Source organism: Amblyomma maculatum, chromosome 11, assembly GCF_055883805.1.
Source record: "Amblyomma maculatum isolate TAMU_Amacu chromosome 11, ASM5588380v1, whole genome shotgun sequence".
Lineage (NCBI taxonomy): Eukaryota > Metazoa > Arthropoda > Arachnida > Ixodida > Ixodidae > Amblyomma > Amblyomma maculatum.
This window is the reverse complement of record NC_139354.1, coordinates 74,589,697-74,613,845: the sequence shown is the minus strand read 5'-3', so window position 1 is coordinate 74,613,845 and position 24,149 is coordinate 74,589,697. Positions and strand designations below refer to the sequence as shown.

Here is a 24,149-nt window from a genome sequence, read left to right as displayed (position 1 = left end):
TCTTCACTCCCTACCTTAGCATTCCAATCTCCTATGAGAAAAACGACGTCTGATGATGGGGTGCGGTCTAAAAGGCATTGTAGGTCTGCATAAAATCTCTCAACGTCAACTTCTTCAGCAGTAGTGGTCGGTGCATAGACTTGGAGAACTGTTATGTTGAAAGGGTGACCTTGGATTCGAAGTTAAATCATTCGGTCGTTTTTGGTGTTGTACACTAGCACTGCTTTGCCCATTCTTCTGTTTACTATGAGAGCGACCCCATTCCTTCTCTTGGATTCGTGCCCACAATAAAAGACATAATGGTCGCCGGAGTTAAATTCTCCCATTCCGGTCCACTTGAGCTCGCTGATACCCAAGATATCAATGTTCAATCTGTCCATTTCTCGCTTGACGATATCCAGTTTACCTTGCGTCATAGATCTTACATCCCATGTTGCTATGTGATACATCTCCTTGCAACATCGGACTTTCCGGTCGCTTCCCGACACATCCACAACTGAGCGTCCTTTTGGCTTTAGCCCAGCCGCTTCATTCGTCCTGGAGCTACTAGGAATCGCCCTTTGTTCATCCCCAGTAACATGTGGGATGCCTTCCAACCTGGGGGGTCATCTTCCGGCGCCATATCATTAATGGTATTGTGACTGGCCATAGGATTTTCTTGGCAGGAAATACTGGAGTGGGTTGCCATTACCTTCTCCAGTGAATCACATTTTGTCAGAACTCTCTGCCGTGACCTGTCTATCTTGGGTGGCCCTACACAGCAGAGCTCACGACTTCATCGAGTTTCGCAAGCCCCTCCGCCACGACAAGGCAGTGATCCATGAAGGGGAGTCAATATGAATAGACCATGGTAAATTTTGAGTGATCTGATTACCTAGGTACTTGTATGTTTTTACCCAGTCAAGAGGAGTGCCATTAAGATAATATGAAGGAAGAGCGTTAGATGCACGGGAAACACGCAAAGCTTTACATTTATTAATGTTTAATTCCATATTCCATGCACTGCACCAGTCTGACACCAAATTGAGGTCTGACTGGAGAGTGTCAGTATCGTTAACGTTATTTATTTCCCGAAATATTACACAATCGTCAGCAAAAAGGTGAATGTTAGAGGATATGGCAGACGGAAGGTCATAATTATAGATTAAGAATAGGAGGGGTCCAAGGACCGATCCCTGAGGAACACCAGATAGCACGTTAGTAATCGGTGAATTAGTGTCATTAGCATGTACAAATTTCCAATGGTAAAGAAGGAAAGATTTAATCCAGTTGAAGACGTTAGGATTGAGATTAAGATGGCTCAATTTATGTAGCAGCAATTTAGGACATACTTTATCAAAAGCTTTGAAAAAATATAAAAAAATGCAGTCAGCAAACGATGAGTTGTCAAGTATGCGGTATAGCTTATCAGTAAAGGCAAGTAATCGAGTTTCACATGAGTATGTTTGACGAAAACCATGTTGCGAAGCAGGTGTGAAAAATGAATTCTCATCGAGAAAGGTAACGACATGCTTGAAAATGATATGTTCTAGTAATTTGCAGCATCTGCTTGTGAGCGAAATGGGACAAAAATTTTGAGGGGAGTGCTTACCACCGGACTTGTGAATTGGAACCACCTTCCCAATTTTCCAGTCGTTAGGAAGGCTTGCTGTGTCGAGTGACTGTTGAAAAAGGGGAAGCTTTCGCTTTCTACCAGCGTTGGCGTGGCCATTTCGTATGGTGCGCTTTCGCGTCGTCTGCTACACTGCCGTCCAATGTGTTTCCAGCCCGCTCCCGAATCATGGCGCCACATCCTCGCGCAAAAGGCGGATTGAGAGGAGGAACGAGGAGGGGGAGGATAAGTTGGTTAGACTGGCAGTACTGGTCAAAAGCGCTGTGCGCGACCGCTTCGTTGCGGTCCACTGTGTCAACGTCAGCATTTCTTGCGCTGTATTGTACAGTCATCCACCACCACTAACGCAGACGCTCTTTAGATGCCATCACTGTCCTAGTAGGCGCGGTGATGTCTTCAGTGGCGAATACGTTTGACGACGTGGCACCATCTGGTGCAATTCTTGTAATTCAAACAAAAATACGATGTACAAGCGTGCGAAAGATAGTGCAATTTGTCCAATAAGTTACGTACTCTGGCGTCAGGGCGTACTCGTTAAACTTTCCGAAACTAACACGCATGTGCCTTTACAAGTCGGTATTCGATGTATTAAAAATATTGCACGCAGAAAAAAATATTGCTGATCAGCAATGGGAACATAAAGTGTAATTGCTTGTTTTTCTTTATGTAACACGGCTAAGCCAAAGACAAGCGCAGCTGTTTAGGCCGTCAACGCATCCGGCGTCATGTGCTCACTCGGCCTCCGATTGGGCCAAAATAGATCAGTGGACCGTCCTCTGATTAGTTTCGTCGATGTCGCGGGGCTGAAATTCTCACACTACGGCGATAGGGGACCGTTGGTTCCTCCGCTATCGTATCCGGAGTAGCGCGACAGAATAATGCGTTTATAAGCTAACCGCACAGCCCCCTTACGTTGATCGTGCCTTAACTATGCTGTACAAAAATACATTACTCTATATCGATTTTGTGCACTAACATGTTCATGAAGCACGCCTAAATGATGGACGACCACTACGTAAATCCACGAAAAAAAGAGACGTGTTCTTTGATATTATAGCCTGCATTGCAGACCACGCTCCGCCCTATATGCTCTTGTGAGGCCCACTAGCATTTCAAAGTGGCGGTTGTTCTCGGTATAAGTAGTTTCCCAGTATTTCTTGTTTTTTTTTTTGTAATATGCGCTTCGCGCTTGGCGCCAAGAGTTTGCGAGTAGATAGATGCTTTTATCGCCCTCTTTAATTAGCTGTAGTTGAGCCAAACACTCTGGTACGCCTGAATCCTCTCTTACGGCACAATTTTATTCAAGTAATTGATAACATTGCTGTTGTTGTTGTGACTGTAGGAAGAAGGAAAAGAAAATGCATGGGCCTGTTACTGGCTCTGTAGCTGAGCCACCTCCGCTGATTTATCTTTTTTTTATAGGAAGGGAAAGGCGCGGTAACTGTCTCACTTGTTTTCTGTGGACACCGCAACCACGCCGTACGGGAAGGGAGGAAGGTGGGAGTAAATGTGGATAGAGAGAAAGCGGAGTCGTAGTGGAGGGCTACGGAGTAATTTCGACCACCTGGGGATCTTTACCGTGCGCTGACATCGCACAGCACACGGACGCCTCTTCGTTTCGGCTCCATCAAAACGCAGCCGCCGAGGTCGCGTTCGAACCCGGGTACTCCGGCACAGTAGTCGGGCGTCTTACCACTGCACCACCCCGGCGGGGCCCACCCCCTCCGCTGATTTAACTGATTTATTTATAGGAAGGGAATGACACGGTAACTGTCTCACTTGTTTTCTGTGGACACCGCAACCGCGCCGTAAAGGAAGGGAGTAAGGTGGGAGTGTAAGCGGAAGGAGAGAAAGAGGAGCCGTAGTGGGGGCTACGGAGTAATTTCGACCACCTGGGGATCTTTAACGTGCGCTGACATCGCACTGCACACGGACGCCTCTTCGTTTCGCCTCCATCGAAACGCAGCCGCCGAGGTCGGGTTCGAACCCGGGTACTCCGGCACAGTAGTCGAGCGTCTTACCACTGCACCACCCCGGCGGGGCCCACCCCCTAAAATTAAAATAAATTGGTTCACAGGAAGGGAAAGGCGCAGTAACTGTCACACTTGCTCTGTGGACACCCGAACCGCGCCGTAAGGGAAGGGAGGAGGGTGGGAATGAAAGTGGAAAGAGAGAAAGAGGAGCCGTAGTGGAGGGCTACGGAGTAATTTCGACCACCTGGGGATCTTTAACGTGCGCTGACATCGCACAGCACACGACGCCTCTTCGTTTCGCCTCCATCGAAACGCAGCCGCCGCGGTCGGGTTCGAACCCGGGAACTCCGGCACAGTGGTCGGGCGTCTTACCACTGCACCACCCCGGCGGGGTGGGGCCCACCCCCTCCGCTGCCTCATGCGGACAGAAGAGAGTAGAGAACAAAGAAAAAGAAGAGGGAGAGAAAGACGCGAGCTGCCACAGCCGTCGTCCACCACCTAAGCGGTGGCGGGAGCAATGACGGCCTACGACAGATAAAAAGTTTGTGGCTGGCTAGCCCCCGCCGCAAGCGGCGTTGACATACCGTCCCAGCCCCGTAGGGCCAGCTAATTGATAATGTACGTCTCCGCTGGTGCATCTGCTATAACATTCACATAACAGGTCTGATCATATATGTGCAGCTATTAAAGATTACATGATTTTGACGCCCGCAAAGGTATCAGTTATGTAGTACTGCCAAATGTAGGCACCAATAACTGTGCCCCTTAACTGAAATGTACCGAGCTGTTTCAGACGTTATTTTTCGACGCAGTGTAAAATAACGTTTTCCAACCAACATTTTTAGGGCAATATTGGGCAACTCCTACAGGTATAGTGTAAAGAACCAGCCAATCATATTGTTCTGTATGAAGTGTCATGAAAAGAAAGTGTCATGTAAGAAATAGCGCTCGGTTTTCACATTTCACCATTACTGGGATTTGGACAGCCGGAAAATGCCAGCACCCACACACGAGCGTAATTACTGAGCAATCTCACAGTTAGCGCACGTAGAACCAGTACTGGCATTACACGAGTATTTGAAAGGTTCATCAGTATAAGCATTAAAACGTTCATCCATTGGCGCTGACCCTGCCTGTACTAATTTAGGACCCTATGATGATTTTATTCGCAGCCGAAATCCTACGATACGAGCCGATCGGTGGGAGCCTCAATTCGGGGCGCACACGTGCACGTATTTAGGCCAACCCATGTATATGCGCCAGCCCGTGAGGGGCTCTTCTGAGCACGATTTGCAAATCTGCATGGCGCCCGCATGGGCTGCCCACATGGACCCAGAATAAACCTTCACTTCATAGGCTACTTTGTCATACTAGGAGATTCTCCTCAGGCACAGGGTTCACTCAATTTAGTTTTAGAACCACACTAAAACAGTGCCCTCATCCAGCTATGAATATTACCAATGAATGTGACTTCGTAAGAGTGATCGGGAGAAAAGATATTCCATGTAGTACGTTAATTCTTCCTGCGGCCCTAATATAGCCAAATAAATCCTAAACTTTAACTAACTTCAGTGACAGTAATATTTCGTGTATTTATACCATGATTTTGAATATGAGGTTGGTATCAAAATGTAACCGGATCCTTTTGGAGGCTTAGTTTTAGTAAGCCATTTACACTTATTAAGTTAATTAAACAACTTTTTTTTGCTACACATAGAAACGTGGAGAAAGTACCGCAGTTTTGTTTTCATGTCCTATCCGAGCACAGTTATGAAGAAATACGGTTATAACTGCAGCCAAACTGTTTCAATGCCTACCGCAGCTCCTCGACCCTTCGATAATCTTCGTTTGGAAACGATTGGTGATGACTACTTCTCTGTTGCTTGGCAACAACCCGAGGGCCATTTCGACCACTACTTGGTGGAAGCCATTGATGGCAGTTATGGAGACTACAAAGCCGGAAAACGCAATTTAGGGTCCTGCTCGAACAGCACCTTCCTGCCCCGCGGCCAGACACGAAAGCTTTGCACAGAAGTAGAAGACTGCGCCAACGTAACCTTCAGAATTTGGACATACAAAACCGGGCCACCCAAACGAATGTCCCGTGAAACCATGTTACATGGAATCTTCATTGCTAGTGCAGGTAACTTTTACTTTTTTTTCATTGCGCAGTGGATACGCCACTAACAGCTCCTAATTTGGAGCTGAAGCTGGCTGAGAAGTACGCACCATAACAAATCGTTGAAAGGTATAGCCGGCCTATAGCGAAATAAAATTTACCAGTGTTTTTCATAATGGAGAAATTTACATAATTGTTAACTCATTTCTTAGAAAGGCTATACATTCTGGTACAAAATGACTTTGTAACTAACTTTAGGTTGCCTAAATATTTAATAGAGAGCCTCCTTTATCGGTATTTAATAGCTTCCGCAGTAGGATGTGCCTAGGTGAGGGAAAATTAGTCAATGTAGGATGGGAAGCAATTTGCTCTCATAGACCAATCACCACTACTGTAGGACGAAGGAATTGGAGGTCATTTGTTGCGCCGCTCGTCGCCATCGGGTAAAGGTAGCTCGAAATGGTTTTGGTGATATGTTAAACTTATATGAGGACCATGGTGTTTCCATCCAAAGTATCACAATAGCCTTTACTCATCTACAAGGAGCGTGTTTTGTGGCTCTTATCGCTAAATAGTTATCGATAAATAGTTATAGTTGTTCAATAAATTTAGACCAAATGTTATTAGTCATCATTTTGTGGTTCAGTATTTAGAACAAGGAGCATCGTGATTTAGTACAGTGTTTAGCTGCTTTTCAGGGAAACATATGTCGCTGCGGAATTTAAGAGGTCGCTAGGACTAGTGCATATACGAATATCCCACGAAAAGTCCACATAAGTTTCTCTCATGAGCACCATTAAACCTTACCACGTACGATGCGGGAAATCAGCTATTTGTCCAGCTGTTAGTATTGTTCCAGCCATACATGGAGAAATTACTTCTGAAACGGAAATACATTTTATCACTAACTACTTTACTTGAAATTGCCACAAAGTAATTAAATTACATTACTAATTGCTGCTCCCAAAAGTAATGAAAGATTAAAAATACTTTCACGGGGTAATTCAAATACTTTTAAAACACTTTGTACTTTTTCTTCATGCCATTACTTACTAAAGCTAGTAGACAAAACAACTTGTTCCCCAGAAGCGAAACGCACTTGGCCTTCCCGCCAAATTCCATCCTAGAGCCATTCCTTCCCTCTTTCCTACAGCACTTGCCATTACAAAAAGAAGAAAAACGCAAAACAAAACAACAAAAGCAGACGCAATGTCAAACGGTCTTGAAATGAGCGTCGAAACCAGCATCTTGATGGCCCGGAGCTGTCTCCGCCATTCGAAGGGCAAAAGAAAGCTAGATATTTATTGCTTCCGCTGTCCCAAGAATCGCCGTCGGCACCTTGCACTCAGTAATGCTTATGGCATGGACCCTTCCGCCTGTCTCCCTTATGGAGGGCGAGTTTCACATGGAGGGCGACTCGCACATGGAGGGCGAGTGTCTTGGCCTAAATGCACGGTTTGTGGCTAAGACTTGTTGAAGGGGTCAACTGTTTGCATCTTGCGATTTTTCTTTATAAGTGTACTGGTTTTATGCTGCCCATTACTACATAAGAGGAGCATGAACTGGCATCACCGACCTTTTTGTAGGAAAACACCGCCAGGTCAAGTTCTTTTCGCTCAGGCAGATGCAAGCTAGATCCCATGGTAGCGAAACTTGTATAGAGCCCCATGGTGGTGACTGAGGGAGGCACGACATTTTTTGAACCGCCATGCCACTCGGAGAATATTTATAAATAGTACTGCTAATAACAAACAAGCAAAAAGCAAGCCTTTATAGCGACATATGCTCGGCGCGCTTTTCAAATTTTATTTCGTGTAGATAACAAAAAACAATGCCTGCGAAGGAGAAGTCTGAACGATGCTCGGCCAAGTATGCAAAATATTTGCCCCATAACTAAATTAATAAGAGCGAGTTGGCGGGCTAGTTGGTTTTGCATAATTAAGGAACAGTGCATAGGACGGGACACGGAGACACAAGAACGCACAAACAAAGGCGCTGACTATCAACTGAGGTTTATTGAAAAAATGTCAGAATTTATATAGCGAAGACACCTGGGGGTGGAACATCGATAAAGATAGCGCTCAGTCACCGGCCGTCAAAAGATAGTCACGTCCCAAAGTTAAAACATTTGCTAATGGTTGAAATTGTGGTGAAAAAACAGCCGCCGATGGAAAACAAGATAAACAATAGATTAACAATAAAGGAAGATGATGAGGAAGAGCAATGGCGGTAAAATCTATAAAGCGTAAAAGTTAAAAATTCGAAATTGTGGTGAAAACAGCCGTCGATGGAACACAAGATAAACAATGGATTAACAATAATGAGAGATGAAAGGCAATAACGGTAAAATCTATAAAACGTAAAAGGTAAATTTCAAGGTGTAGAGGGCTTTCGTGAGAATAAAACACACTAAAACAAACTGAAGCCGAATGGCAGACGCAATCGTCAGCGCCCAAATGGGTAAAATCTTAAAAATCTTTAAAAAGTATAACATTATGAGGAGTAACATGCCTACGGGGGAAGAAACAATTAAAACCAGTAAAATTGTAAATACAGCAAAAAGCCAGGCGATGAACAATAATACACTAAGAAAGGAAAGGGAACCATTATAACGCATGCCCGGAGGCGCTTAGGAATTTCAGTTCTTTCTCCGATAAAAAGATTGAAGGTGTGCTTGCACAGTGGTCCTTGGTACGGCGGATGTTGATAGCTTCAATAATCTCCCTAGACGTACGATCTCGTCCTTTGACGATAATCGAACAATCATGTAATACAGGGGCGCAAGATTTCTTTTCACATTTTTTGCAGTGAGTGGCCATATTCCCAGAAATTACAGTATTTCCTACATTGTTTTTATGCTGTTGCAGCCTTATATTTATGCAAAAGTTGAGAAAAGGGGAATGAGATGCAGGAGATAGAAAGTTAAAAGGAGGAGTGAAGTCCAGTTGCGCTTAGGTATTCGCAGAGGTTGGCGGTGCAGCGATTGTCCATTGTCCACTTCTTGTAATCACAATCGCGATTCCACCGCAGGCCCATCTTAATTAGTATACGTTGTCTAATTGGAGTCGTTGCTGGACACGTCCACAAGTGACGCACATCACAGAGCTCAGGTGCAGTGTCACAGTGAGGGCACCTCTCAGTCACTGCAGATCTTTATCACGCCAACGATGTCGTACAGATGGGGTCAGAGCCACCCCTGCCCGAATCCGGCGCACTGATACCTCCTGCTGCCGAGTAAGATTACGGGGAAGAGGATGCGAACACGGAAGAATGAGAGTGCGTGTTCGCTGGCTCAGAACTTGAGAATCGGAAACGGGGGACAGGAAAGGTTCTGGGGGAAGAGGGGAAGGTGCTGGATCGCCTGATGTGTTTATGTGCGTCATAGCATCCGCTTGAATATTATGTGAATCGTGAGCATGGCCGCGAAACCAGTGTATGCGCACAGTAGATGGGTACTTTGAACGGAGCAAATGAATGGACTGTTATTTGGAATATGCGTCGTACGGCCTAAATCTGTTTAAGGGCAGTGAGGGAGTCTGTGCACGTATCCGCGGTATGTGTCACGTGAGTGTTGAGATGCGGATGGGAGGGACTATACACAGAAGCAACTTCTTGCTGTGCAGTATGTGATGCACCGGTATATAATATGCACCCTTCAGGTAGATGTGCGGATGATACCGACAGGGAAGCAGTGGGGCGATTGTCCGTGAGCTGGCAGTGCGACCATAGATGTAGTGTCTTTAAACGATTGAGTTGTAAAGACTGTTTGCGAGCTTTGTTTGCCATCCGCTGATCAACGAGTTCACTGAGCGTATTTAGCTTAGCGTACTCCTGAAAAACTGGTATGGGTGTTAGAGGGGGGAGACATGTTATTGCATCATAGCTTCACGATTGATGGCCTCAAGGGAGTCCCACTGTCTGCGGGTGACACGTTGAAACTGTGCCTGGTAGATTATACGCGGCTGGAGGACAGAGCGAACAAGCTGGCAGGCCGTGTGAGCACGCGCGCCGCCAGAGCGCATAGCTATGCGACCAATCAGACCTAAAGTAGCGTGAGCGCACTTAGGAATAGCTGCCAGCCAAGGGGTGCCAGTCCCAGAGGAATGAAGAAAAAGACCAAGAATGCGAACGGTTTGTGCCTGAGGAATCGGGGTATATCATAACATTTACAGTGGGAGCTTTCCAATGCGAATGAAACAGGATATTGTATGCGAAAGAGTTAGACCCAAAGGAGGAAGGTGAAATGTCATTACATCCAGCGCATGCTTGAGCGCTGCCTGATGGACAGACGTATCTGGGTAACAGCACCATAAGGTTATATCATCGGCATACGCAAGCACGCGTATAGAAGAGATGGTCTCTAGGGCTCGAACAAGTGGAATAAAAGCCACAATAAATAATGTAGGGGCTAGAATGGAGCCCTGGGGCACTGCTCTGTTTGAGGGGAAGTGACCAAAGGGCATTCCATGGACACGCACTCTGCACGTTCTATTTGTTAGAAAGGCGTTAAATGAAGAGGAGAAACCTGTTATTGAGACCAAGAGTTTGTAGGGAGACAAAAATGACTCTGTGAAGGATGTTATCATATGGCTTTGTTATATCTGTAGCGATCACGGTTCTAAAAAGATGATTGTACGAAAAGTGGTGAAGCACGTCAGCAACCAAAGTAGCAAGGCCGTCCTCCGTTCCTATTTGCGGGCGGAAGCCGATTTGGGATTCTGGATAACAATCATGGGATTCCAGCCACCACGATAAGCGAGTGGTGAGAAAACTTTCGTAAAGCTTGCAGATTGTTGGCGTCAGGGAAATTGGACGAAGCGCCGAGAGAGATACTGGAGGGTGACCTGACTTCGGTATTGGAACAACAATAGAATGCTTCCACTCGACCGGCATAACACCAGAAGTTGTGTCAAATAGTTCGTTTTGGTTTCGTCCTTTTCAGACAATGCACCTTTTTTAGGTTCTGTTTTGCAAAGTGATCCTTCATGGATCCCTTTGCGCAAATAGCTACGTTAACTCGGCGACCATTTGTTTTGCAGGATTTAATAAGGGCCGTCTTCTAATAAGGTGCAGCGGTGGCGTAGCGGTAGAACATCCGCCTCGCATGCAAGAGGACCGGCGTTCAAATTCCGGTGCCACGCAATTCTCCACCGGAAGAAAAAAAAAAATCCGCGTGTCGATGGAATTGCATAAACAGGTTTGGGGTGCGACCTGATGCCGGTGAACACCTCCGGCAACGCACTCCCTCACCAGAACAGGAGTTGGCCACCCTGGTGCAGTAATTGGCCACAACCTCCTATCATAAGCTCCATAAAACCCCGGCCCTCAGTCACCAGCGGCCGCGGAACAACTGACCACGGCGGAGGTCAGACCTGTGACGCAGCAGGGGGTGCTAAGAAAGCCTGGCTCCGCCGAACAGGCCGCCAATGGAAACTGACCCTGGCAACGTTTAATGCTAGAACCCTAGCTAGTGAAGCTAGCTTAGCAGTGCTGTTAGAGGAACTAGAGGGCATGAAATGGGATGTCATAGGGCTTAGTGAGGTTAGGAGGCCGAATGAGGCATATACTGTACTGAAGGAAGGACATGTACTGTGTTATCGAGGCTTACCAGAGAGGCGACAACTAGGAGTAGGTTTCCTTGTCAATAAGTATATAGCGGGTAATATAGATGAATTCTATAGTATTAATGAGAGGACTGCAGGCATCGTAATTAGGTTTAATAAGCGGTATAAACTGAAGGTTGTACAGGCCTATGCACCTACATGTAGTTATGATGACCAGGCAATTGAAAGCTTCTATGAAGATGTAGAATCGGCAATGCGAAAAGTAAAGACGCAGTGTACTGCACTAATGGGCGATTTCAATGCCAAGGTAAGGAAAAAACAGGCAGGAGACAAGGCAGTAGGTGACTATGGCATTGGTTCTAGGAATAGAAGGGGAGAGTTACTAGTTGAGTTTGCAGAGCGCAATAACTTACGAATCATGAATACCTTCTTCAGCAAACGGAAGAACCGGAAATGGACATGGAAAAGTCCTAACGGAGAGACTAATAATGAAATCGACTTCATAATGTGTTCAACCCCCGCCATTATGCAAGATGTAGAGGTAATCGGGAAAGTGCGATGCAGTGACCACAGGATGGTGAGGTCCAGAATTAGCCTAAATCTGAAGAAGGAACGCTACAGATTAGTAAGAAAGAAACCCATTAACGAATTAGCGGTGAGGGGGAGGGCAGAAGAGTTCAGGATCTCGCTACAGAATAGGTTTTCAGCTCTAACTGAGGATGGCGACGTTACCCTAGAGGCAAGGAACAATAATTTCAGAGATATCATTACTGAGTGCGCGGTAGAAGTAGGCGGTAGGATAGTTAGAGAGGATACCGGCAAGCTGTCTAAGGAGACGAAAGATTTGATTAAGAAACCCCAGAGTATGAAAGCTTCCAATCCAACAGACCAGATTGAATTGGCCGAGATATCAAAGCTAATCAATAAGCGCAAGGTGGCCGATATAAGGAAGTATAAGATGGAGAAAATTGAGCATGCTGTAAAGAACGGGGGAAGCCTTAAAGCGGTAAAGAAGAAATTGGGCACAGGGAAAAACCATATGTGTGCAATAAGGGACAAGGCGGGCAACGTCATCACTAATATGGAAAAGATAGTCAAAGTAGCCGAGGAGTTCTATACAGATCTCTACAGTAGCCAAAGTAGTCAGGACCGTAATGAGATTGGCGGTAGGGAAAAACAGTCAGACGTTCCACCAGTGACGAAGGACGAGGTCAAGAAAGCACTAGAAACTATGAAAAGGGGGAAATCAGCTGGAGAGGATCAGATAACTACAGATTTGCTGTAGGACGGGGGGGATATCGTGCTAGAAAAACGGGCCACCCTGTATACGCAGTGCCTGGTGTCATCGACGGTACCGTAACCATGGAAGAACGCAAACATTATCCTCATTCACAAGAAAGGGGACTCTAAGGACCTTAAAAATTACAGACCAATCAGCTTACTGTCTGTTACGTATAAGGTATTTACTAAGGTAATCGCTAATAGAATCAGGACAACCTTAGACTGCAATCAAGCAAAGGATCAAGCAGGGTTTCGGAAACGGTACTCTACTATCGATCATATCCATACCATCAATTCAGTGCTAGATGGATGACATGCTCTAAACAAGGCTTGCGTATTAGTGAGCGTGCTGCCACACCGCCCGAGCTGAAATAGCAGAACGAGGGCAGAATAGTGTATAGAAAGAACCCAGCGACGACGTACCGCGAGAAACAAAACTTAACGCGCTTGTGTAATATCTTAAACGTTTTTGTCCCCTTGAGTTCTCTTTCTTCGAATTGTACATGTTGTTCGTCATAAGCCTTATTACTCGCGTTAAAGAATCTGTTGTGTTTAAACTTTGTAATGTTTCTATTTTAGTTACTTTGTTTATTTTAGAACATCGAGGCGATGTTTTCTAATGGGGGAGTAATGCCGCGAAACCTTCAAAACTGTATTTGTTGTTTTTTAACAGCCGCAGACATGCGGGCTTATCACTGTGTATCAATTCTGTATCCCGTGTTTGTTCATGCTCGTTGTCGCGATACGACGCGTTATCATTTTCTTTGTCGCGAAAGATGCGCCAAGATCTGTCACGAAGATGCCGATCACTTGCGTATGTTTCTGCAATGTTCCAAGTTGTGCTAGTAACAGTTTGCGACTTTATCTAGATTGTTCTCAGCAGCCTCTAAATTGAGCGTTGACTAGTGTGAAGGGCATTCTTTGTTCGGCGATCGACAAGCACGTTTGTTGCTATCGCCGCCGCCGGGTTGCTTAGTTCTTTTGCGGGCTCAAGTCAGCCCAATAAAGAGTTTCTTCAGTGCAATCACTGACTCTTCATTTGTGTCATCGACCTTGGTCACCACCACGTGACAATATCATGCCATCCGAGCCGTCAGGGATTATAGTACTTTCTCTAGCATTTACTATTATAAGCAAGTTTTAATTGTAAATAAGATCATGCCATCGTTGTTCCATGTGTCGTTTATAATATACTTTCACGCTTTATTCCTGAGCATTTTTCATCGGAACTCCCTCTTTACGGGCAGTTACTTGCTCTGTAGCAGAGCGCGATTAAACAGCCAGCGCTGGGAAAATTGCAAGCGCTGCGAAACATGTTCTGTTAAAATACTTTATATGTAATAGGGCTCATAGGCAACTAGAATGTCAGTGGCAGTTCTCGAGAGCTGGCAACAAGCTGTAGTATACCATCAGATATAATTTTTGTATCGGCTGGCTCGGTTTCTCTACTTCAAAACGTCTATTCATAGCATTAAAATCGGCAGGTGGATTAGAAGAAACAGCAATGACAGCTGCTTCATTTCGTGCCTTGGTAATGTTTCGCGTCCAAGGCAGGCGAACAATGCATTGTTCGTGCAATTTCTACCACCGAAATTTTTTGTTCGTTTTAATTGTAATTTTCATTTTTAATGTATTTAATTTATTCCTTTATTCATTTTTTTCAATTTTTACCAAAGCCCTTTTTTTATAGCAACCACTATTGTCGTATGAAGTGCACCAGTATGAAGGATGTCAGTACTCAGCGCCGAGTCTCCCAGATACAGGCGCCTTGGGTTTTGCAATATGGATTTAAAAAATGTTATGATAACCACTGTGCCGAGGCCGCTTCAAATAACTACATCGATATCACGGTACACCAAACCGTTGATGCACAACGCTTGTTGTTTTGCTTTTGAAAAGGCGTCATATCCTGTTTCCATTTTCCGTTGCCGGCTAATGGGGACCAGTGACTGTCCAAATGCGGTGGCGCCGGCAAACGTCGTCATCGGTCGTGTTCCGTTTCGGAGGTCTGATACGATAAGCTTCCACCCTTCGACGCAGTTCCTTCTCTATTCTCAGCGCCGCTTGCTCGCGTGTTGCCATTGTGCGCAGAGCCAGGGAATAGAACCTACGGGTGGTCAGCTGCGAAGCTTAGCTTGAATATTGCACTGCCCTTTGCATGCTCCCTCCTAATTTTTGCCTCAGGCCGCAGCGCTTTTTTGATGGGCGGAACTCGGTGACAAAATAACCTCCAACATTGATTTGGACTTCTGAGAATTTGGCATTAGGAATACTGTTAAAGGATAAAACAGGGTGCAGCTTAATTTCCAGAAATGGTTTGAATACTATTGCGTTAAACTTCTCTCAGGAACGTTGCTGCGAATTTGGAATCTCCTTGCTTTGTTTAGGTAAAGTCAAGACCATTACACTATTTCATTTAACGCTTTGAGGCAACCTGTGGGACTCTTGAAGAACGCACTTACTTATCGACCAGATACAGCCTTCCATCTAGGTTTGTGTTAGCATTGTTCCGTGTAAATGCTTAGTTTTGTACTGTGCTTCACTGCTTAACGTAAATTGTAATACAACAGCGGGTCTTATATACCACTTCAAACGGAGAATGGAGAATGACAGGTCATCACTGGGAGTGCAGTATTCTTCTACTCAGGCTTTGGTCAAACTTGTGGACAATGCGGATGGCGTAACGACCGCATCTCAACTAAGGCAGTGGAAGAAGAAACAGCAGCGCCGACAGACCGCAATATGGATACTGAAGATTCTTTTTGTCGTATCGCTCATTATTGTGGGCCCCGTCATCACGTTCTTAGCGCTACGTCCTGGCAAGAAGGTGAGCTGTTGGTGATTCAATTGAATTTTTACAACGCCATCCGCGGTGGATAATTATACAGGATATTTAGGTGTAAGTGTTCAAAACCACAAATCTGAAGACGAAATATGCCTAAAAAAGAGCGCTTAAAATTAAAATAAAAACTCTCCATACATAAATACTTTGTTCTTGAGGAGCATTGCTCGTGTTAAGGAGATTACACTAAATAGATACAAGACATTTATTTCTTTGTGGGCAGCGTGAATCTCAATATCGATTTCGCTTTCATAATATCAGCGCACCACATAAGATGTTCACTGATCACATACCGAAGAAAAAGAGTGCGAATGTGAAACATACATCACTCACCCTGAGTTTAAACGCAAGAATTAACTAGGTCTTTAATTTAGTTGAAACGCTTCAGGCATTACGCATTTTTCAATTTTAAATAAATAACGATTGGCTGTTTCAATTTGTGGAATCGTGCTTGTAACTTGTAATATTTATTTACCACAGCGGAAAAGTAGAGATTATTCTTGAATTTTAAGTGCTTTGTATGTCTTGTCGCTTTTCGTAACACATTCTGCTAATATGTAGAAAGCACCTCCTCGCTGTCACGTGTACCTACGTGAAAGTTGCCATCGACAAAGGATCAGAAAATTTCTCAGTTATAACGAGCCTCGTTCAAATTTTTTGAAGGCAGGCGAAAAAAAATATATATATTTTTGCAATGAACCTTTCTTCATTGTAGAAAAACTGAACGGCGCGAAAAGAACGGAACTAAAGAAAAAGAATGCAGAACGAACGCAGACTTACAAATTATGCCTGCCGCCCTTATGTATTTGCGATCTGTTATAATAGGGAACTGAACAAATTTAGACGCCCTGAACCTAGGAATGGTGAAAAGGAAATGGAAAAATTGTGGCAAATTTTTCATCGTTTTAAGTGCGCCACAATGTGTTAGAGACCGATGGTGACTCATTTGTGCCAAACGCAATCCCAATCCTACGATCAAACCTATTCGCAATGATAGCTTCTCGTATCTCAAAACTATGTCAGATGTGAACACCTCTTACACTATCCACTAAAAAAAAGTACATAACTATTATCCACAGATATATACTGTATGAAATGGCGCCTACACCTTTTTTTGTTTTACCAGCTAAGCTTGCGCCAAATTTTTTGTGCTTCATAAACGGCTATGGGAAGGAGCGAGAAAGCTTCAACTCTAAACTGAATTCCATTTTTCCGACACACCACGACGCCTGGAAAGAGAAACATGATAATGCCGTTTGAAAGCGTGGTACATTTTAAACAAAGCGTTGCTTCATTAAAAAGGCAACAACAAAGAACACGCATCAAAGGCAAAGGCTCGGGCTGAGCTGTGTGGCGGTATTTCGCAGCCTGAATGAGCGCGATGGCTTCTATGAATGAAATCATGTAGCCTGTGTACTCAGTAGACGTTGCACGGAGAATCCTAAAGGCGTCATATAGGCTAATATTTTGCGATTTGGCCATAATGCGAATTTCTGGCTGAAAGAAACTTTAGCATGCTTTGTTGTTTTATTCTTTGGAATTCTTCGATATTTGGGACGAATTTCTTAGCATCTGCAGAAAGGTACACCGTGAAGGAATTTAAACTTTGTTCTCCAAATGAATTACAGCCGTGAATTATCAGAGCATTGACTCACTAATAAAATAGTAACTTGTAAACTTGTGGAGTAGTGACGGATTTGCACTATTTTCTTCGCCATAAGGACGTATTTATTTGCCTAATAGAAGTTGCATACAAAGAGCCACATACCCGAAAACAAAATGAGTATACCCGGTGGCCGCGAAGTGTAAGAAATGAGATTTCAAGCTAAGGAAAAAGTAACAGGAGGAGGCAGTAAGTAAGGCGGGCGAATGATCTTAAAAAGTTCTTAGAGGTGATGTGGAGGCAGCCAGCACATGCCCGGGTTAGATGGAGTCATACAGGAAAGCCCTTCGCCCTGCAGTGGGTTTAAACCGGTCGATGATGACGATGATTATCACAAACGGACATTTATTCACTCTTACTCGAAAGAAGTTAGTTGCCGTCTTTATCCTCTCTCTAAAAACCTCAAAATCGTTCAGATGACGAAGCGAGAAAATGTATAACGTTATCGTGCATTTAGAATTGAGAGCCCTTCGCTATAGCTAAATTGTTCCAGTTAAAGTGTGTAATCCAAATGCAAATATTAGTTATTCGTCCACAATATTACACTCATATTGCGAAAAGCTTTACGTTGCGATAAATATGTGACGATGTTGTAAATAAATGTTGTAAAGATGAAAAATATGTTATACAATGCAAATAATGAATAGTGTCGATAACAGAGACACAATGATTCCAACATAATATTTCGGTTGTTTACAGAGGTATCTTCAGGATTAAAGCCGGAATACTAGATCAAGGTCATGTATATTAAACATCCCTTAGGAAATTAAATATTGGCGCTTGCTTTGCATATATACCTGTCATAGTAGAGAACCCAATAAGCAATTTTGAGTATCGACAGGAACTTCCGGTATAAAATATATTCGAGAAAATCAGAAATCAATGTTCTTCTGTGTGCGAAGCAAAGAATTAGCAATATACTGCCGGCCGAGATGCAGTGGAAGTAATAGTGCAGGCTGACACTGGATGTCTGAACTGTGAGAACAAAATTACTCAATATAGGAATTATAGCTGAGTGCTTGAGGCACATGCTATACATAAACCGGCAGCAGTGTAGTTATATCGCTCAAGAATAATAAATTAAAACCCTTGTTTTATCGTGCTGATTTTCGGGGCCGGGAGGAGTACATACTGAGAAGGTTAAACATAAACTTACAAAACCGTAGTGAGCAAGACAGTCTCACATAATAAGGGTGTGGTCTAAAAGGAAGACTGGAGCAGGGTGTATAATGGAGGAAACACTAGGAAATCCTATCATACTTAAAATGGAGGCGAGCTGAACAAACGCTTGTGTGGAGTCTCACTTTACAGGCCAACCCAAAGTTTCCTCACAGGACTCGTCAGACAATGACAAGTCCTCTTGTAGAAACTTTGGCTTTGTTTGTATACTAAGCATCCCCCACAAACCTTATTCAGTCGTTCTTCATACAGTGCAGCCATTTTTCTCTTTTTTCTATTCTGGATCTTCAAAAGAGAAAGCCTACAGGCGTGTGCAGGGCTTGTGACGCATAGCCAACCTAAGCGATAGCTCGTTAAGATCATAACGAGCTATATTGTATAAGAGGGTTGGTTTAGCTGGCAATGCATAGGTTAGTAGAGGGGCATCGGAGATCAGAATTTCGGAGACTAGCTGCGCTCACCAGATAAAGAGGCCGCAAGTCGCAACAAAATTGAGGCAGTCGGAAAGCTAATAGACATATATTTGCCGCACAGTGCAAGCAGGAAGGCTGAATGTACTGACCAATACATTAACAGTACTTCACGCTCTGCTTTCGCTTCCAGTGTATTTGGATGGCCAAGGAATTTGAAACTACTCTTAGCGTGATTTCTTTTTTCGCCTCTACAGTGCTGAGTGAATAAAAGTTTGAATGAGGACAAAGGTAAATTATATTTTATGTTTCAATTGAGCTGCAGTGCACAGGTAAAATGCCCACACTCACGAGTTACTGACTTTCCAGGTTTATTCCCAAGAAGTGCAAAGCGCCTTTTTCGGTGAGTGCACTATTTATACTGCTTTTTACCTGGTCAAGCTCTCAGGAAAGTAATGCGCAAGCATCGGTGCCTAATGTTGTCTATTTCTCTGGAGGCATGTTCTTGAAGCACACAAATATTTTTGTGAACATAAGTATTACTGCTATCATAATTTATGATATAGGTAATACTTATTATATAGGTAATTTATTATATAGGTAAGACCGGAAAGCGTGGCGTGACATGATCTATAGGGTCACGAAGAGTCGGACACGACTGAACGACTGAACTGAATACTTTCACATCAAGTACCATACGGAAGCAAGACTGAAAAATTTAACCTTGCTCTGGACGCCACAATAGACGATTAGAACAGGACTCGGTGGAGTTTAGCAGATTTTTGGCTTCTGCGGGTCGCTTCAAACGTTCGCATTAACGTGGTTATAAAGCAAGCTTATCTCATGAATTTTTTCGTCTATTGAGGTAGAAATGTTTTCTACCTTAACCAATGTTTTCAAATGTCACATTTCATCTTAGCAATAGGCAGGCGATCAGATTCCTGTCGTGACTGATGCACCTTTAGCCCCACTTTACTGACTTACTGTGCACAAAACTCAAAAGTTAGTTGTGGTTTAGGTCTGGCTAACCCTAGTTGAAATGTGCTAGCACCAGCGAAAGCTTCTTTTGCCTGCTACATTATTCCCTTACCCGCCCTATCTGTGTAAGGCGATACATTATTGGGGACACTTAAGGTTATCCTTTAAGAGTAAGACGCGAGAGTGTAAGCTACCAGCCCACATATTAATGAGAAGGGTTCAATACTGCCGAAACGAATGTCGAGCGAAGGCACGTCTTCTTCTTCGTTGTCTTTTTCTTCTTCGACTTCTTCTTTATCTTCTTTGTCTTCGTCTTCTTCGACTTCTCTCTCTTATTCATCTTTTTCGTCTTCTTCATCATCGTCTTCTTCTTAGTCTTCTTCTTATTCTTCGCCATATTCTTATTCTTCGCGGCTGTTCTATATCAAAGGTGGCTACGGCCGGTGCTACGCGACGAGGCGAAACCTGGTGTAGTATTGCTACCGCAATAAAATGTTATTTCTGATTTCAGAAATCTAGCTCGCACGGCGACGCCATTATATCCGATAAAGACGGAACTTCCCTTTAAGGAATGGAATTAAGAACATTTACAGGTAGTCCTTAAAGATTGTTTTCCCGGTTGTACCAACTTGACAGTGCGATCGCATGAATAATTTCGTCCTGCGTGTGGTTTCTAGAAAGAATATTCAGGATGTAAAGACGAAGCCAGTGAAAGTGCATAGTGACTCAACTAAAGATGACTCTCATTTTACTCTACTGGCGAGGTATGCTGAGTGGCGATCAGTGGTGCCTTTTTCACGTCCTCAGAAGGCCATCCATCATGTAAAGGATGGCAAGCAAAATAAAATTTTGTCGTGACAAAAGAGAATGCACTGGCATTGCCTCGAGAAGAAATGAGAAACAGCAGATAAAAGTAGGCCTTATAAGGCATTTTGTTGATGTATCTATGTTTCTTGAACAGAATGGGCCCTTTCCCACGAGGCCTAATATCAGAGAGCAGACATGTGTCATTTCGTTTGTTTTTTTTTTCAATTGATAACCAGGGCGCGAGTGTCGTGATTTAATCGCTTCTGCATTGATACAGCTGCCTAGTGCTCTAGAATATTAGAGTCCAGAATAATTTGGCTTCAGAAATTGATTCTACTAACGCAGTCTGCCACAGTTGAAGACATGCTGAAAACGACATCCTAATGTCAACTGTCTTGCTTGACATTCGTAACAAACACGTCCTTATCGTAAAAGTAATTTACCTAATCACACGGCAGACAGGCTGAATGCGACTGTTGCATTAAAATCGTCCAATGACAGAGTGACGTGAAAAACGAAGCACTATAAATGTCCGCGACGAAATACTCTGGTAATTATGTCCAGAGAATTTCAGATAACTTCAAGCATTGTATAAAATAGCAGTTTAGCTATTTATCACAGAAAAAAAATATTATATTTCCTTTTAGAGTAGTAATTTTCAGACCTGCTGTGATGCCTCACATAGTTATTTGCGGATTAATGTGATTAAAACAACATTGTTATATTTTCGTCGAGCGCATTGGGCTTCAAATTTTGCACAAGGAGATTGCAGACAGCCGTTGTATTTTTAGGCAGCGGATCTCCTAGTGGCACTATTTTTTGTCATTTACAAAGAGAGCAAATGCGAAAACGCATGCACAATACGCACATGGTTGCCTTTTTATGCCAACAGCAGAGCACCGAAGGTTTATTTTTGTAGAACAATAATTTTTCCGAACATGAATTTAATTTAGTAATGGCAGTGATCAATAAAAGTTCTAAGAAGAGAGCAATGAAGTAAATATCGACATCTTCGTAATTTGCACCTCTACTGGATATAAAATCAGTGTTTCTCGAACAGTATAAAAAACTGCAATAATCGCCAAGTCGTTTCTGCAAATATAATACTGAAAATCAGTCAAATAAATGCGATTAATCAATGTTCACCCCAGCTTGTTAAAACCGTCTTGGGGTTGAGGCCTTGCACCAAGAAGTCAGAGATTCCTTCGAATGCTAGACAGTGCTGTATCCCGAGCTCAGGTCGACTAGAGAGCCTATCTAATTATGGAATAAAATAGCGCCCCAGTATAAATACGGCAGACAAATCTCCGAACTACACAAATCAATAGGCAGATCTCAATAAATCTGCTCGAAGTAGCAACAAGTTACTTGCATTAAAGTATAAATACCTGTTTTATTCTAACCTATCATGTCCTTCTCCTGCTGCGGCTAACCTCTCTTATTTCCTCTTTCTTCACGATCCCTTTCTTACCACTGAACTAGGTTATGTGCGTCTGGTGATTTATTAGCTGATATCGCGAAGCTTGAATACATCGTTTCACTTCTTTTTATATATTTTCAGACTAAAGCAACACCCCCTCCTAGACATGCACAATTTTGCACCCATACATACTGCAATGACAAGATTTCAACTCAATCTCTTCGTGAGGAGTCAAAACAGGCAACGCATTTTATGCGATTGCAATCCTGATAAGGCTGTGGCGGGCCTGAAACATTCTTAAAATTCTCCCCCGTAGGATTTATCGCTCTGCTAAGACACGGCAAATTACCTCCCGGTCATGAAAACGTATGAAGACTACATAAGCTCCACCTTTAAGTTATGAAGGGATAGCGCAGGCTACAAGCCAACATATAAAGCCCCGCTTTATTCGTGCCACAAGAAGATGCATACATGACCTAGAGGTAACGTGAAGACAGGGGTCCTGCAAAGCTGATTGTTGTATCACCCTGTCATATGAAAGGTGAGGCCCGAGTCGGCAAGTCCATACAAACGTTATGTCTGGCGACACTACATCCAGTTAGTGCACGGCTATGTCAACTGCCAGCTAGCGACTGGTAGTGCTAGCTCTTGCTTTTTCACTCACGATACCAGCGCTGGCGTACGGCGGACGGCCGCCGACTCCGCATTTTTGGCGAACAGAGTCTTTAAAGGTATTGCTTTAAAAGCCACAAAGTGTCAGTGCCATTTGTCGGCTCCCTGGTCCCCAGCGTAGGAAGGGAACATGCCTGAAGGGGTGAAGACGCCTCTTTAAGAGTATAATATCTATTTATTCAGGGGTTAGAACACCGATATCGACTGCCTCGGCTGCCATGACCTTTAACGTCCGGTAGAGGTCAAGTAGGTAAGGCGTCTTACGTTTCTTATGAGCAAAAGTGTAAATTGGTTTTATACAAAATTAAATGAAGGGTGGAAGGGAGAACGGAGGAGGAGAAAAGAGGTTGGTTGCGTTGCGAACGACTGTGCACAAAAATTCAGCAAAATCAAAATGTTTAACGTGCGCTAATGATGTACAGCAGAGATACGCCTCTGCGCTTTGCCTGCATTTACTTACGGGTGCCCAGGTGGAGTTCCAGATGGGTACTTCTGTTCAGTACCCGAGCAAATCTAAAATACATAGAGAAGTATATGATTCGATATATACTGCTGAGAGTGAGTATAATCTGATAACTTAAATGATTATCGACTAAAAATGTTAAAACATTAGTGATTCAAATATAGAATAAAGCGCTACATATCTTTGAATAGCGACCTCAGAGCACATTATCGTAGGCCTCAATGCTTGGTCGCCAGTAAACCATGATATACATAGCTTAAGATAGTTAAACCAGGTCTGAGCGTGTGTAACTCCAGCAATATGCACCTGCTTCACTCTCTTCTCCTGCGAAGGCACAGCCATAGATAAAGGTTTTGGTAGAAGGTGGATACTTCCTTACAGTTAAGTTGGAAAACCGTAACTCGACAAATCGGAATAGAATATAATTACGGGCTACTTCCACTTTCGGTTTTAGATGCACCCAGTTTGAACTCGAGCCTGTGCTACGTTTTGCACTATCGACGCTGCGATTTCACGTTGTTTTACGCGATAGCGCTAAGCGGCTACGTTCTTTTAAAATTCATATTTTGTCGGCTTCGTGAGCGAAACAGTCGGGAGCACGGCTTTTGTAGGTGGTAGTTTGCTGATGGCATTTGCGAGGGACTAGCTGGGCGGCATTTATGGGCATGACGCATCACGTCCACAAGAAGACGGTGCAACTAGGGGGCTTTCTAAGATTGGAATCAATCCCATTGGGGCCCTTGGAGCAAATAGCAAGCACATTAATTCTAACGCACGCAGGTCCGTTCATCTGTCTTGACTTATGTGTGACATTATATCTCTATCGGCGGGTCTTGCCTTAATATAGTTTTTAAGACTATAGTAATTAACTTATAAATGTTAAGTGTAAAAAAGTAGCAAAGGCTATATGCGCTAACGAGAGTTGGCAGAGGCTCGGACGGGAAATATTACCGTTGTTGCATCAAATCGTTAAAACTGGAGCGTAATTCCCAGTCGGAAAAGACTACAGAACATTTTCTGATGTTACGACAGAATTTCTGTGCGGTTTTTGACGAGAAACCTGTTGTGACAACAGAACATTCTGTCGTAACATCAGAAATGTCTGTAGTTACAACAGAAAAGTGCTACAGAACTACAGACAACAGAAATATACTACACAAAAACTA

General features: G+C 43.7%; 1 protein-coding gene across 1 annotated transcript in view; it reads left to right on the top strand.

Moving 5' to 3' along the window:
* The first annotated feature begins 14,579 nt into the window (after positions 1-14,579).
* Positions 14,580-24,149, top strand: part of LOC146174178 (uncharacterized) — a 28,435-nt gene continuing 18,865 nt past the window's right edge. The window contains exons 1-2 of the mRNA XM_084584280.1: positions 14,580-15,376; positions 19,013-19,046. Of these exons, the coding sequence (XP_084440406.1) occupies positions 15,149-15,376; positions 19,013-19,046 (262 nt within the window). The 5' untranslated portion in view covers positions 14,580-15,148. The remainder of the gene's footprint in view (positions 15,377-19,012; positions 19,047-24,149) is intronic.